The 16,530-nt window shown below is 37.0% G+C and overlaps 1 protein-coding gene across 3 annotated transcripts in view; it reads right to left on the bottom strand.

The window, feature by feature from the left end:
* Positions 1-16,530, bottom strand: part of LUZP2 (leucine zipper protein 2) — a 493,734-nt gene that overhangs the window by 270,933 nt on the left and 206,271 nt on the right. For 2 of the 3 annotated variants that reach the window (XM_057507481.1, XM_036932720.2), the window contains 2 exons: positions 9,477-9,594; positions 5,346-5,416 (listed from right to left, as the gene is read on the bottom strand). Coding sequence is in view for 1 of the 3 variants with exons in the window: in XM_036932720.2 (XP_036788615.2) it covers positions 5,346-5,416; positions 9,477-9,594 (189 nt within the window). In the remaining 2 variants the exon portion in view is untranslated. The remainder of the gene's footprint in view (positions 1-5,345; positions 5,417-9,476; positions 9,595-16,530) is intronic. The other variant, XM_036932721.2, reaches the window with a different exon arrangement.

Raw genomic sequence — 16,530 nt, 5'->3', positions numbered from 1 at the left:
ATGGACCCTGTCTCACTTGCTAAAAATATAAGTACTTCCATAGGTGTCATTCCCCTTGAGGGTTTAGAATTTGGTCCTTTATGACAAGTCATACTATCTTTCTGTGCTTTCATTTTATCAACTAAGATACCATTTCAAGAAGTTCAGGAATCAGATAAGAATTAATGTATGAGTGTGCGTGTGTGTGTATGTGTGTGTGTGTGTCAATTTTGGCCAGAGGATAAACTTCTTCAAAGTAGCATCAACAACCAAATGGAAATCTTTTCTAGTCTTACCAGCATCCAAACTAATATAGAATGCCAGGTCCAGTGCATGAAGACTGCCCCTGGAACTTGGGTGTGACTACAACACGGAGACTGGGGGTGGGGGAACCTCTCTCATTCTCATGTTCTTCATCTATTAAGTGAGCACAGTGATAGTGCTCCCTCAGGTCTGTGGTGAGGTCCTGATGATGTCATGTAGGTAAATGCTTAGCTCAATGCCTATAAATCAGTCACTAATATGACCGCATTGTCCCAATCATCAATGCCACTCGAGTCCCTGTGGTCATTCTCTGATGACCACATCCTATGCAGCAGCAAGCTGTCCTTTCATTTAGGTTTCCCCAGATATCCTACTCTAGAAGCTCTTAGATCAGTCTTGATTCAGGAATATCAATGAAAGGCTGTATGATTATAGCAATCAATTTGCATTTTGTCAAAGCTAAATGTAATTGGATCAAGTTATAATGCAATTATAGTCACTTTGGTTCTTAGATGATTTATGCTTGCTTGAGTGAGGCTTATAACATGCTTTTGCTTATAGTGGATTTTAAGTCTCAGCTTCCATTTGCTACCTCAAACAGGTTTCATTTACCAGAATCATTTCATATACACACATTTAAAATCTGGACTTCCATTACTGTTTCTGATGTTTTCCACAGAGATCATTTGTGGCATAATATAATACAAGATAATATAATGGTTTTATATATATATATGAGATTGTGTTCCAGAGCCTATGTATTGAAACTTCACAGAATCATTTTACTACCCCTATTGAAAGAGAAAGGAAGGAAGGAGGGAAAAGAAAAAAGGAAGGAAGGAAGGAAAGGTCTAAATGCTATCTATGTGCTATGTGCTCTCCCTTAACACTCAAATCTTCAAAAGTACTGAATTAAAATACAATCAAACTATTATATTTCCAACTGATAGAAAATACAGAAAATTGTTATAATTATTACTTAATATTAATTTTGGATTTCAATATTAACATTTTTATTTTTTAAATGATACATTTTAAATATTAGTATATATATATATATATATTCAGAAATTCCCACATACTGATATTTGTAGGCAATGTAGGAAGTATGACAAAAATAAACTGTGAAAGCTGTTAACAAAAATTAGATAAGGCAGAAAATTCCACATCTTTCATGGCAAGGAAAGTTATCAGACAGAATGGTAAAGCAGGCCTTTTGCATCTTCTGAACCTCTCCATCTCCTCTTTTGTCTTCCATGTTTATTCCTGTATTTTCTCACTGCTCTCATGCTGGAGGTGACCCTAGATACTGGGCTTGAAAACTTAGGTTAAGTTATACTCCTTTGAGAGATGATTCCTGATTTAGTTGGTGGACCACCCCTGGGATTTTCCCAAACTAGGCTGAGCTACTCCAAGGTCCTATTTGGTACTCAACTGAAGCTTTAAAGAAGTGAAGGCTCCCGTGACACCTGGGATAGGTTGCTCAGATGCTGAGTACTTATTAGCACAGGATTTTAAGGTTATAAGGGATTTTAAAAGACAGATATTTCACATAACTTCCATCCCAAATTGTAAATATTAAAATACACTCACCCAAATCACTCTAGAGCAAGACATTTTTTTAAAATGTTTACCAACTTTTATGGTAACTTGCCATGGTCCCAGGTATTATTCTTTTTTTTTTTCTTTTTCACAGAACACTATACTGTAAAATCTTTTAGTATGCAGAGTCCAAAACTTCATTCTAGAATGTCCACCCACCAACCGCCATAGAGAATAAAGTGTTTTACTGCTTTTTTCCCTCAAGACACTCTTTCAGACTCCTCAAGGCACTCTCCTATCCTCCAGAGTCAGTATTTTTGTGGTTACTTACTCTCACTCCTCACATAGTGTGGTTGAAAACTCTCTCCATCAACCTAGAAACTCTTCTGTGAATATTATTTAGGCTATCTAAATATTTCTGAAGGTGTAACACTCAAGTCAACACAACTTTTGTGTTCTCTTTCTCATACACACACATACCACACACACAGACACACAGACACACACACACACTCCTTTCTCTGTCTGTCTTGACAGAAAGGCGCTCTGCTGTCTCCACATGGCTGTATATGGCCACCCCATATCCTCTGAGTTTGAGACTAATTAGTTGTCCCTTGATCACAGTTTCACGATGGAAATTCTAACTTAGTTTTGTTTTAGTGGTCACCTCTGAGCCTATTAACTGTGGCCAGAGATCAGTCACAAAAAGCAGCATGCCATCTAGGAGCCACTCCTGTGGGTGAGAGCCAAGTGGCAAGGATCTGAGAAGACAAGGGGTTTTTGGGAGCTGACTGTGTAGCCAAATGACATCTATAAATTATACTCTTTCAGACTCAGATAACACATCTAAATTTGCAACCAGTTAATATTTTGTATTCTCAGATGATATTTTTCCTCTTACTGTCTACTAATATCTCTTATTTTTTAATCAAGATACATAGCCTATTTCACATTCAGATAACCAGGATTTTTATATATCTCTAAGTAGACAGTAAACATTAGTACAGCAAATGTCAGATCCTTTTTAGAAATTACCTATTGTTAGAATTTATTGATTTTTTCTGTTCTGACCTTAACTGTGTACACTATATAGATTATGCATCTTAAGCAAGCTTTCCAATTCTGGGTAAAATTTGAAATCTCAATACCAAAATATCTCTTCCATTTAGTCCTTTCATTGAAAGACTCAGTTCATCATGTGGTAGTTTGTATACCATACCAAATGTGTGGGATGAAGATCTGGAATTCTTACTAAACCTAACTATGCTGTCCCTGGTTTACCTAGATATTTTGTGTTAAGTAGAAATAACCAAGTATAATTTAGGACAGTATTAGCAAACCAAAGGTACAGATGGTCCTGTCTACATATCATATATAAGACGGTCTCTTCACCTGTGTCTCCTTTGCAATGAAGAAAGGAGCCTTTATTGTTCTTTTTCTTTCACTCCACGGTCCTCATTGCTGAGATCTCCCTGTCCTCTTCTCTAAGCTATCTTTCCTCCATCTGGTCTATGTCTCTTTTAACCCTGAACAATGTTCGCAAAATATTTTCCTAAAATACTTCTTTAACTTGTATCATTCTCCTACAAAGCTACCTAAAATGGGTTCTCTAAGTTTGAGCCTGGAGTCTACTCTGGATCAACTTTTAAAAGTGTCTCTGATTCCAGTCTACACAGGCATCTTTATTTTCTGGTTTTCCCTAACTCACTCTGTCTTCTTCTGTCACTGCAACCTTCCCAGTGGTGTTGCACATACATTGTGCTGAGGTCATTTCTATTTTTATATTTTTGTTTATTATCCTTTCCCACCGTGGAATGTTCCACAAAAAATAATAATTTTCAGTATCTCTTGGTCTATTTTGACTAGTTACTTCTATTCAAAATGCTGTCTATAATTCTCCAACATTAACTCAATGAACCACAAATACTTGTTCAATATTGAATATAGGTGCTTTAAGAGATGGCTTATTTCAAACCAATGAAATCATTTACAATGATGCACTTTTGGAAACATGTTCAGATCAATACTTTATACCAGTTATTTGTATAATGGACTTTGAAGAAAATTTCATGTTCAAGAAATATTAATTTCATTAAAAAATAAAAAGAGTCACTATAAGACACTCAACATGATATTTTTAACATGTCATCAATTCAACACAAACATATGTCAATGAGAGGTTTCTGGATCAGTTGGTGAGGACAGTGAAGATACAAGATGGTGCGCAGGGACTACACAATATAGTGTGTGTAAACTTTTTTAACAGCTCTTTGCTTTGTGATCAGTGAACTAACATGAAAGGGCATGGATACTGGATAAGACACAGCATAGCAAATTCCAATGAACACAATGCTCAGCAAATCATTTAAGCACTTTTAGCAACAGTTTCTGTCTATTAAAAGGAAATAACAGTCTGTATAAGGCAATTGTACAGTTAAATAAGAAATATCTGCAATAGTTCCCACTTAGTGATGATTATGTTACAAGACCCCCAGTTGATATCTAAAACCACAGAGAGTATACAATCCTACATATACTATGTTTTTTCCTATATGTACATACATTCCTGTGACAAAGTTTAATTTATAAATTAGGCACAGGAAGAGAAGGAAGAGATTAACAATAACTAATAAAAAAGTGGAACAAATTATAACAATCTACTGTAATAAAAGTTATATGAACGTGGTCTCTCTGTCTTTCAAAATATCTTGTACTGTATTCACCCTTCTTGTAATGTGAGATGACAACAGCCTACGTGATGAGATGAAGTGAGGTGAACAATGTGGGCACTGTGGCATAGCATCAGGCTACTCTTGACCTTGTGATGATGAATCAGTACAAGGATTAGAATCATCTATTCCCTGACCACAGGTCCCATGGGTGACTGACACTGCAGTAAGTGAACCTGGGGGTAAGGGAGACTACTATACACAACATCTGGCAGAACCTCTAGCAAAGATATAACAAAGGCTAACTTGTTTCTACCTTAAAGTAACTTTGTTTCCCTTTGGAAAGCGATTTCAAATCATACAGCTTTTTATACTGCATAGAAATCTATGTCATAATACACTTCTTCAAAGATAAACAAACACTAATAACATTGTACTAATTCTGTTGAAATTGTTAATAAGATTACCCCATTCCTTACCACCCCCACCATTATCACCATGACCAAGTTTTGATACTATTAGAATGGGCCCACTGAAGTCAAAATTATTGGACCTGTTTCCTGATGGGCAAATTTATCAGGGTCCATTCTACTAAGATAATAGAGGAAACGAATACAGATCCATAAACACTCAAACTGTGATCTGTAGATAAGCAGTGTCAGAATCGTTGTTGCCAGAGAACTTGTTAGAGATGCAGATTCTCAAGCCCCACCCTGGATTTACTATAGAAGAATCTTCATTAGAACAAGATTCTCATACATTCAAGGATAAGTAAGAAAAATAAATTAATGCATTTAGAATTAACTGATTTTTGTGAAGTTTCTGAATGAAGTTTCTTTGACACTATGGAAAAGAAAAAAAAGAACTGAGAAAATGAAAACATAGTTTTACCTTTGTTTCTGACCTATTTCCAGAAGCTTCTGAACATCTGTTTTGGCCGATTTTTCATCATTTCTCAAAGTCTGATAAGAAAAGTGGGAAAAAGAAATTTTATTCACGTGATAAATTGAGGGTCACTTTACTCTTGCCTGTATGTCACAAGGTGTGACTGCACTTATGCCCTAGAACAAGAATGTTCCTGGAACAAGAATGTGCAAATGAGGTCCTGATGGTCCTCATGCCTCTAAGGATGTACACAGGAATTTATGACACCAAGGAGTGCATGTGTTGCACAGTGGGTAAAAATAAATGAGCTGAATCTCAGCCTTTAGAAGTTCAATGAAGAGAAAAAGACTCTCTAAATACCTAGGTCTATTTATAAGTGAAAACAAAATATATATTTGGCTCCTCAATTGAACTTATACTATGTTCTCTGTAAACATGTTAACCAGCTCTGGTGTAGTTTCTATAAATACAAGGGAACAGAAAGGCCTCCCTGAATAAGCTAAGAAATAACACAATTCAATATCAAAGCAGCCAGAAAGAGTATACCTGTTTGCTCTTGTCTATTATTCAGTAATGCGTTAGAACACACAGAAAAACTAGGGTCATATAAAATTGTGATTGGTCTATATAGATAGGGTATAAAAGGGGGGAAATATACCATCTAGTCACTAGTGTTTATTTATTCTGGCAAATTCAGCATTCACAGACCATGACTTCAAACAGAAAAGCCCACTGAGCTTTTCTTATTAAAGAATCTGTCCCATTAAGCCTTCCCTAAGAACTTTCTTATTTATACTCAATAAAGTATTTAACTTTAGGGCACCCTATCTTTCCTGATACTGAAAGTTGAAACTGAGAGTTAATAATATTGTTTGTAGGAAGAAAAATTGTGACAGGGAGGGAATTGATCATAGAGAATAGCAAATACTTTGTTTACTTAATAATTATTTAACAAATATCTATCACAAATTATGCAAAGACATGTGCAAAGGGAGCATGTCTTCCTTTACCAATTTTTCCAGTCTAATGATAAAAATAGATACTTTTCATACAGTAAGCGAAGCATTCTAATAGGGATATGGGTGGGCTGAACTGCATAAGAGAAACTTTTTCCTAAAATAACTGATTACTGATTAAGATCACTATTAGGAAGTGACCTCTGTTTATCTGGAAAGAATAGCTTCATTATTCAATAGTGAATAGTTTCACTATAGGAAGTGAAGGTACTCTACTTATCTGAAAAGAACACGTTTACATAAAATACAAAGAAAGCAGGTTGGGAATTGAAGTGTGTGTGTGTGCAGGGTAGGGAGCACCAATCATGGGATTTACTGGTCAAAGTGTATCATGGTCATATGACTGAGGGCAAGTCATAAAACTCCCCGTAACTTCCTTAGGTGAAAAACAAGGATGAGAATTTTGAAGAGCCATCTCTAGACAGTTATTGGAAAACTCATAGGAGAAATTAGATGCATAAAAGCGCTTAGTGAAAAGTGCAATAAAAATATGCATATTCATTTATCGGCCATCTTCTGTACTCTGCATTCTTCAGGAAACCAAGATTAAAAAGGTAGGGGATTGTCCTCAAGATTTAAAATTAAAGAAACTGAAAACAAAACAACCTACCCAACCTCCAAGGAAAAATAACATGGGATGCAGAAATGAAAAGGGTAGCTATGCAGATGGAGGTCAACAAGGTGTATCCAATTAGAGGAGCTGGAGTGTACTTTATTTTTATTTACCCAGCAATGTCCAGGAAAGTAGGATATACTTCTTGGAAAATATTATTAGTTCCTTTAAGGATACCAAGGTTTGATATACCTGCTAATTAAGCAACATAATGTTTGATTGACATATTACCATCCCATCCGGGTATGATGGTTACAAAGATGAATAAGACTTTCAAAGCCCTTGTTTTCATGCAATCCCATTGGGGAAAAAAAAAAAAATATATATATATAGAATATATATATATGTATATATAATATGCACACATAAATACAATGGACTATATAGTTATACACTAAATTTGAAACCCAGAAACACCATTTATTAGATGTATGACTGGACAATTCCTGAGCCTTTTTGATTCTTATTTTCTCATTTTACAACAAATATGACATTATTTTAATTTTGTAGAGAGGTTGCTAAAGGATTTAATAAGATAAATGAAAAAACACTTTCCACAATGGTTGGTACAAAATAAACAAAAGGCATTTAAAAAATTGCAGCTACATTAAGTGGTAGGATTGTTACCCTTTCAAAAAATGTAACTCCATGAAATTATACATTTCTATCATGCAATTTTCTAGGCTGTAATTAGGCATCTTAGGTTCCTGGTATGAAGACCCTGATTGTCCTGGGGATACTGTGAACACTGGCCGCTTATGGGTACTTCACCAGATGCTTGAAATACTCTCAAAGTGCCAGGTGTTCCATGCTTCTGAGAAAGTGCAGATATCTCAAATATTCTTTGCAGTCTCATATAACTGGCGAATTCCTACTTATTAAGGTGTGGATCTGGATCAACTTCTTATGGAAATCAACTTGACCTTCTTTTAACCTAGTCAGTGCTCCCCTAATGCTCTATACATGCTTCCATCATAGCACTGTTATTCCTGTATTATCATCCCACCATCTGTCTCTGTGTCCTCTGGGGTGTGGGTGATGCTTTTGCTTTTATTTTCATGATCTCAAGATACAACAAAACTTCTGCAACAAGAACTTGGTGTTATATACCAGGTATGCTGCCTAACTCCCTGTGCTCTTGATAGTTTCTTAACCTTTCTCTAACTCTGCTGTCTCATCTACAAAATGAAAATAATAGTAATCATGGCATTATTGTCAGGTGAAAAACTAAATTGAAATTTTAGAAGGAGTACCAACCACAAGACCTTGACCATGTTCAATCAGTAAGCCATAATGTTTACTGACACGCTCACCATCATTATCATCACCCTCATGGGAAGAGAAAGCTAAGGACAGCAGTGACTCCATGTGGTTCAGTGCAATAACTAACAGGGTCTAGAGCCAGACTGCCTGCATTTAAACTCTGGCTTCCCTGACATTCAAATTAACTTATCATCTCTAAGCATGATTCCTCATTAGTAACAAGAAAAATCACAATAATAGTATCTACCTCATTGTCTTGCTTGAGTATTTCAGCTCTGGGCTAGTTCACTATGGATTTGGTGAGGCCAAGAAATGACAGCAGAATGTTTTTAAGGTAAAAGGGTTTATACCTAGCTTTACTTTCATGGTGGTAGGTCAAGCACTAGAATCATGTCTGCATCCAGCAGTCTTCAGGTCTATAATTCTCCACATCTCTGCCTCCCCCAGAGCACTGGGCAGAGCTCTCTATATATTGACTCAGTCAATAATAGATTATTGTCTATGGGTCTGGAAGCATTAGCCAAGCAATAGGCATTTACATCATCAAGTAGTTTAGGGTCAAGTGAGGACCCTGGCCATAGGTATTTCCATTTTCCCTTCACTCATAGATACAATATATTATGAAAATTAAATTCTATAATACAGTCAAAGCTTTCAGTAGACACTATGTACTCAATAAATACAATGTGGAAACCAAATATTAAAATATATTACCAGGTATTTCAGAAAATTATTCTTATCAAATACAGATTTTGTCTTTGGTTTTTGATTGAGATTTCACTGACAATACATTTTCACTGATGACACTCTCCTTTCTAAGGCATTTACCCATGTTAGTAATGAGGCTTATTAAAGAATCCTCAGAATTATCTGTTGTGGAATTCAAAATTATCTTTTAGGGACCATTCACACATTCATTTAACTCTTAATCATAACTACTTTTCATCATTTTATAATATAAAAAGCAAAGGGGTCAAATTGATCTTAGATGCTGTGCAAAATGGATGGCTTTGCCAAGAACACAGTTTTCTCATTCCTCAATTTATAAACCACAGATTCCCAGACTGCACATCAAATTATCTTTCTTTTCAAAGTTAATATAGTAATAAATAATAATTCCCATGGACAAGCCCAGAAACATATTCAAAATTGGTAAAGTATGCAAAAAGCTTCATATGTTAATCCACCAAGAAAACACAAGTGATTCCTCATCCTTTGCTGCTGGGAAATAAGTCTTCATCTCACCTTAAGGTTGATTTTAATTCCATCAAGTTCTCTTGATGTCTTTGTAAACTGTCGGAGGATGGTGCTTCGCTCCTTAAAGACTTCTTTCAGCTGCTTTTCTAGCTCTTCATGGTCCTGTCTAACACAGAAAGAAAAGGCATGAGAGCCCACAAATGCTTCCGCTTAGATTCAGACACACTAGCCCTTGTATGGAAAGCAAAAGCCAGATTAATTGAACCTTAGTTACTAAGGTTTTTTTTAATGTTTTTATCTAAAAGGGGAAAATTGAAAACAAATGTTTTATAACGAAGGTGTCATTGTGCAAGGAGGACTATCTAGCCTACAGAGAGACTTCAGAATAATATTGTACATCTTGCACATGTAAACATAGTTCATCAGGTACCTCTTGGAAAACAGTTATTTTCCATTATTTCACCACAATTTTTCCAAAGTCTTTTCCTTGAAGTTTTATAGCAAGAGATATGATTTAAACCAATGTAGTCATAGACAGGGTCTGACACTGGAGAGAGAAGCTTGGTGGTAAAGCCAGAAGAGAATGTAGGGACTTCGTTTCATCCTTAGTTTGTAGGGAAGGAAAATAATTGAAAAGGCATTGCTTTCCAAACATGTCTAAGGATCTCTACTACTGCAAGAGGTATGAAACAAAATATCTATAAAAATCAACCAATAAATACAGTATTACAGTAAAATTTGAACAGACTTGTTAACAACATAAAAGACTTACTAGTCTCAGTATCATATGTATATGCTGTCATGCCAATGGGTTTCAGCCATGGGCAAGTTCACTGGATTCAATGTGACCAAATAAATGATAGTAGAACTTTCTTGGGGTGAGTTATACTCAACTTTATTTCCACGGTAGCAGGTCAATCACTAGAATCACGTCTACTCAGAGCAAGTCTGTACACAGCAAGCTGGTGTAGGGAAGGCCTCCTCCCCCACTTCCCATACTATTCTATGAGGACAGCTGTCTGCTGCTTCACCCCAGATAAATCTGGCCTTGAGAAACCTGTTGTACCCCTGGGAAAGAAGCTAGATAAGGGCCTTGAAGGCCAGATGCCTGGCTATGAAAGCCACATGCATGCACATCTTAAAACACTTATGTAACCATGAATTAGCAGTATAGCAGTATAAGAAGCATAGCTTTGTGCAGAAGAAAGTGGCCTGTTTGAGCACCCTCCATGACAACTCCCACTTCCTTCTTTGCTCCTTGTGTTGCCCCAAAACCTCAAAGGTAACCCCCAGACCCTGACAGCTGGTCTCTGCTTCTGTCCTCAGCACTGCTGCCACTCCAGTTTCATCTCTGCTCTCCTGCAGCTTTGCAGCTGTACCGCCATTTCTCACAGAACACTGAGTGGAGCTCTTTATATAGAGTCAATAACAACATATTGTCCACGCATTTGTGTAGTGAGGTAGCCGACCAGGGCCAGGTGAGAATCCTGACCATAGGAACCTTCACTTTATCCACAATGCATACATGTGCTTTCATTTTTCTCATCCAGCCCAGTCTTTTTGCAAAAAGATAAGACAGGTATTATAATGATCATTTTGCAAATATGAAGAATTGGGCTCACAATGATCAAGCTACCACTCCAAGATCCTATGCAAGGAATGAATGTGAATGTAGCATGTGTCTGTGTGTGTGTGTGTTCACATGTTATGACCACTGTGTGTGCAGGACAGGGAATATAGACAAGAAAGAGATAATCACCAGTGCAGTTTAGGACTATAACTGATAGGGAAGGTTAAGATGACTAAATTGGAGCATATAGGAGAGACATTAATCCAGGGAAGATTTCCTGGGAAAAGTTATATAAAGCATATAAGATGTACATTGAAAGATAAGTAGAAATTAATTATACGAAAGGGGAAAGCATGTGTAAATACTAATGAAAATGGGCTTATTGCATTTTTTAAAAGTGCATAAATATCTGAAGGTTTGGAGTTCTTAGTGGGGGTAAGAAATTTCCTGCTCAAATGAGGATTTGGAAAGCATGAGCAAAAGTATGCAAGATTCTTAAGCGAGGGTTAGAAATCTGGGCAGTTTTGAAAACAAGGGTAAGTATTAAAAAGTAAGGGTGTTAAGCAGGTGGTGACATGGTCGGATTTATGTTTGGGAAGATTTCCCTAGCTGAAAACTGGGGAGTGAACGGGAGGAGGAAAACCCTGGAGAAAGGGAGGCCATCAAGGGAGTTACCATGGCAATAAATTAGGGACAATGTTGTGGCAGATTAAATTAGATTAAAAGCAGTGGAGACAGGGAATCTTGGACTGATTTCAGCAAAACATGCAAAATTGTATCAATAATACATAATATTTTTCAAAATTAATTTTGTCTGTGTGTGTGCTATGGGTAAGAGTAGGAAGCTATAAGTTATTAATGATGCCATGTTTCTGGGTTAGGCAACTATTGGACACAAACTTTCAATGAGAAAGAAGTCATAGGAAGAACAGTTTTTTAGTAAGAGCTGGATTGACAAGTTCAATTTTAAATGTGTAGGAAAATGACTTAAATTCTCTCATCCTTATCTATAAAATGCAAACAATACTGCAACACTAACACTGAGTTTACCCAGATTGTTATGTGTTAAATGGAGAAACTTATATAAAGCTTTTGAACCCACAGCAGGCAATTAATTAAAAAATATATAAAATTTTACAAAATTCTGAGATAAGATGATTCTTGGAGTCACTGACAATCTGAAGCCTAAAAGGTGCAAAAATGTTTACGAATATTGTGTCAATGTAGTTTCAGAAAGGTTCTCATCTCTGTAGAAAGTTTAGAAGTTTATGATATGCAGGGGGGGTCTATCCACGGAGAAGAGACACTGGTGCCACTTTGTCCTAGCTCGTTTAAGTGGTCACACAGTGGAAAGGTTTCCCTTACTGCTGCTCCCACTGGAAAAGAATGTATGCTGTTTAATAATCATTGTGAAAGAAGTTAACAACCCTAATTAACCAGGAAGAAAAAAAAAAGAACATATATATATATGTGTGTGTGTGTGTGTGTGTGTGCGCACACGCGCGTGTGTATGTAGTTTAAATTCTAGCTTGCCCTTAAAGGGTATGAAACTATTTTATTTGCTCCACCACCCCCCTCAATAAATACTAGCATTACTTCTTTATTTAAGCAAATTAAGCACACTTACTGTGATTTCTTTTTTTTAAACCTAGTTTTTGAGCTTTGTCTGAAAACCAGAAATAGCTAAAACATACTGCCTGCCTTCATGGAGCTCTTAATTAAAGTACATAGACACAAATACATAATTGCAATTATTTGTGATAATTTATGTTAATAACACTAATTAAGTTCAGTGGTGGTGAATAGATGGGTTGTTCCTCCTAACTGGTAGTAGAAATCGTTTGTGATTAAAGAAATCCATACCAGAGAAAGGATGGCTAGGCTACTTTTCAAAAAGTAGTAGAAAATTTCAGAAGGTCTTATAATAGCATTGGCATGGAATGTGAGACCATTAATCACAGAGAAAAATATACTTGCCAATACTCAATTGATGTGCAAAGTTTTTGTTAACTTCATGTATCTATACAGAAATACATTTCACTCCGAGTAGAGGAATCCAGAGCTTTGCATTCTGTTTGATGCATGAAATGAATCTTTTGCTTGATGTCTCTGACTGATAGGAGGTACATTGATATGCAAGCCTCTTATGCTGAGTGGTTTCAGATCCTGCCATTCTGCATATTGCATGTAGTCAGACGTTCTAAAGCAAAGAGGGGGAAAGCTCTAAGGTTTGCATGGTATCTCTGATTCTCCAGAGGGGAAACTCCAAAGGCATCTTAAGAATAACAAAATCACCACCTTTCATTTAAATTAAATGTTTCCTTTCAGGAATTCACAGTGGTTCAGAAATCTCAGACCACTGATTTTTACTTTCACTCTAGAAAACACTGGCAGAGGCCTAGTAGAAGTTAAGCGAGTCTGATCCCAGCAAAAGATAACCATAAGTTAACCTGGAAACAAAAAGAAACCCTCTCACCCAAAGGAGTAAATTACTATTACATCCCAAGGTAGGGACATATAACAAGAGAACTGGATCATGGCTCCTATTTACTTAAACTTCTCATGTTCGAAGGATCTGATAAACCAACAGCTGAGAGAGGCAGACACCAGAGCAACTATTGAATACACAGCTCCTCTCCATATGCGCATTGCTGGTGAAAAGAAAGAACCACTATGTTCTCCCCACAATTCTTGGTTATTCCCTTCGGATGGCTTTGAAGGTTCGCAAATATAAATATGGCTGTATTTGAACTAAGAGTGAAGGTACCATGGAAGGCTGTGTGCATTCCTATTTATCAGTAATCAGCTGTACCAAATACTTATGATATAGTGGGACTCTATCAGCAAAGAAGGATTATATCTAGAAAGTTTTCCTATGATTACTTGAAATTTTGAAATAGAATCCCTCAATTTATAATTTAAGATAAAGGCTACTTTTGTACTAAGTATGAATAGGTATATGACAGCTAAAAAATGTAGATATAATTGCAAACAAGTAGGTTTAACTCTCTTCAGCTTCATTTCCCAGATAGTTTCCTTCCATATATTCTTTATGATAATTAAAATATATTTTATTCCATTTCCTTAATACTTTGTACTCTTATAACTCTGTGTCATATTTCATTTTTTTTCTCCTGGAATGATGTTTAGACCCATTACAACCAGTTAAACTCTTCTTTTCATTCTTCTAGAATATGCCAAAATAGAAACTCATCTTTTTATCCTTCCAGAATGCGCTAGATATAATTGGTTGGCCATTTCCTTCCTTCTTCTCTTACTGCAAGAGCCTATCCAAATTAGAGGTTGCAAATGGTACACACACAATTTCTCAGTCTCCTCTGCAACAAGACAATGGCCATATCATGTGAGAGATCTAGACAATGAGAGATAAGAAGAAGTTTCCTGGGTCTTCAGAACAACCAATAAGCTCTTGTGTGTTTTTTTATATGGTATTTTTAAGAATGGTGGTCCTGTAGGGTGTATTTGATACAGGGTTTAGTCTGAAATATTGCACACATGCACAGAGCTCTGATTATACTGACTGGCCACTAACTAGTCATGTAAATTGGGCTGTTTCATTAATATCTTAGTGTTCCGTTTTCATAATTGAAAATTGGAGATATTATCAACTTTCTTGAAGTATGATTGCAAATATTTTTGCAAAAGATAGTAGAGGGGAAAGGAATGAATATGTGACTACAACTTTTCTGGCAAAATACTTTAACAATTTGGATGTGTAAAGATGGGCCCAGAGAATATTGTTAAACAAACAAATGGTCTATTTTTACTTTAAGAAATCTAGAAAAAGAAGGGAGAGGTGTCCTGAAGAAGTTATCATGGGGTAGAGGGATAAAGAGTGAAGAGATGCAAAGATAAAAAGATACTACTTAGGATGAAAGGGATTAAAGATGGTGGTGGGAGAGGAGAGACAGAGGCTTCCTCCTAAAACTGGATACAATTAGAAAATTTAATTGGCACAACTAATCCTGAGAGAGCAACAGGAAAGAGGACAGCGTCAGGCTGCACAAACTTGGAGAAAAGAGCAGACCTCACCAAACGGGATAAAGTACCAGAGCTGTGGCTCCGTAGGAACCGAGCCCCTTCCCCACCCCAGCTCACTGGTGGGAGGAAGAGAAAGGGAGCAGGGAGGGAGTGGAAGGCCTGGGACTGCTGAATACCTAGCTCTGGAGATCTGTGCTGAGAGCACAAACCTACATTTCACGGTGCTTTCATGATACTAGCATGACTACTGGGTTGGAAAGTTAATACAGGCAGAGTTTCTGGGGAGATTGGGATTCTGGCTGCTTGTGGAAAGCAGGGATCCATATCCAGCTGCTCTGGGACAAAAATATACCTGTGTGCCCGGCCCACTGACTCAGGCAGTGGAGACAGGCACAGGAGACAGGAGGCGGGGAACAGCTCTTTCCTCCCCCCAGGCACCAGTATGGCTCCCCTGTGACCCCCGACATTGATTCAGGGGCTGAGCAGCTCTAAAATAGAGCTTGTGGACACTAGAGGGCGCAATATACAAAGGAACCTTGTCCAGAGTAAAATTGTTAATGCAATTCCCGAGAAAGATTTAAATGATATGGACCTCGTGACTCTTCCTGAAAGGGAGTTCAAAATAAAAATCATCAACATTCTAATGGTGGTACAGAAAGACATAGAAGAACTCAGGAATGAATTCAGGTGAGAGATCCAATCGTTAAGAACACGATAGAGGGTATTAAAAGCAGGTTGGATATGGTGGAGGAGACAATAAATGAAATAGAAACTAGAGAAGAGGAATACAAAGAAGCTGAGGCACAGAGAGAAAAAAAATCACTAATAATAAAAGAATATGGAGAGAACTGCGTGACCAATCTAAGCAGAACAATATTCGCATTATAGGGATACCAGAAAAAGAAGAGAGAGAGAGAAAGGGATAGAAAGTGTCTTTGAGGAGGTAGTTGCTGAAAACTTCCCCAATCTGGGGAAGGAGATAGTCTCTCATGCCATGGAGATCCACAGATCTCCCAACACAAGGGACCCAAGGAAGACACCACCAAGACACACAGTAATTAAAATGGGAAAGATCAAGGATAAGGACAGACTGCTAAAAGAAGCCAGAGAGAGAAATAAGATCACATACAAAGGAAAGCCCATCAGGCTAACATCAGACTTCTCAGCAGAAACCTTAAAGGCCAGAAGGCAGTGGCATGATGTATTTAATGTCATGAAGCAGAAGGGCCTGGAACCAAGATTACTTTATCCGGCAAGATTATCATTTAAATTTGAAGGAGAGATTAAAGAATTTCCAGATAAACAAAACCTAAGAGAGTTTACCTCCCACAAACCATCTCTGCAGTCTATTTTGGAGTGACTGTTATAGATGGAACTGTTCTAGGGTTGGATAGCTGACACCAGAGTTAGTAAAACCACAGTAAGGAGGCTGGAGCAGCTGATTGTGAGGCAAATGCAAAATTAAATTGACTATCCCCAAAGCCAATCAAGGGATAGACAAGAAGTACAGAATTTGATACCTAATATATG

The sequence above is a fragment of the Manis pentadactyla genome, chromosome 9, assembly GCF_030020395.1.
Source record: "Manis pentadactyla isolate mManPen7 chromosome 9, mManPen7.hap1, whole genome shotgun sequence".
In the NCBI taxonomy this organism is placed as follows: Eukaryota; Metazoa; Chordata; class Mammalia; order Pholidota; family Manidae; genus Manis; species Manis pentadactyla.
This window is presented reverse-complemented; position numbering and strand designations above follow the sequence as displayed.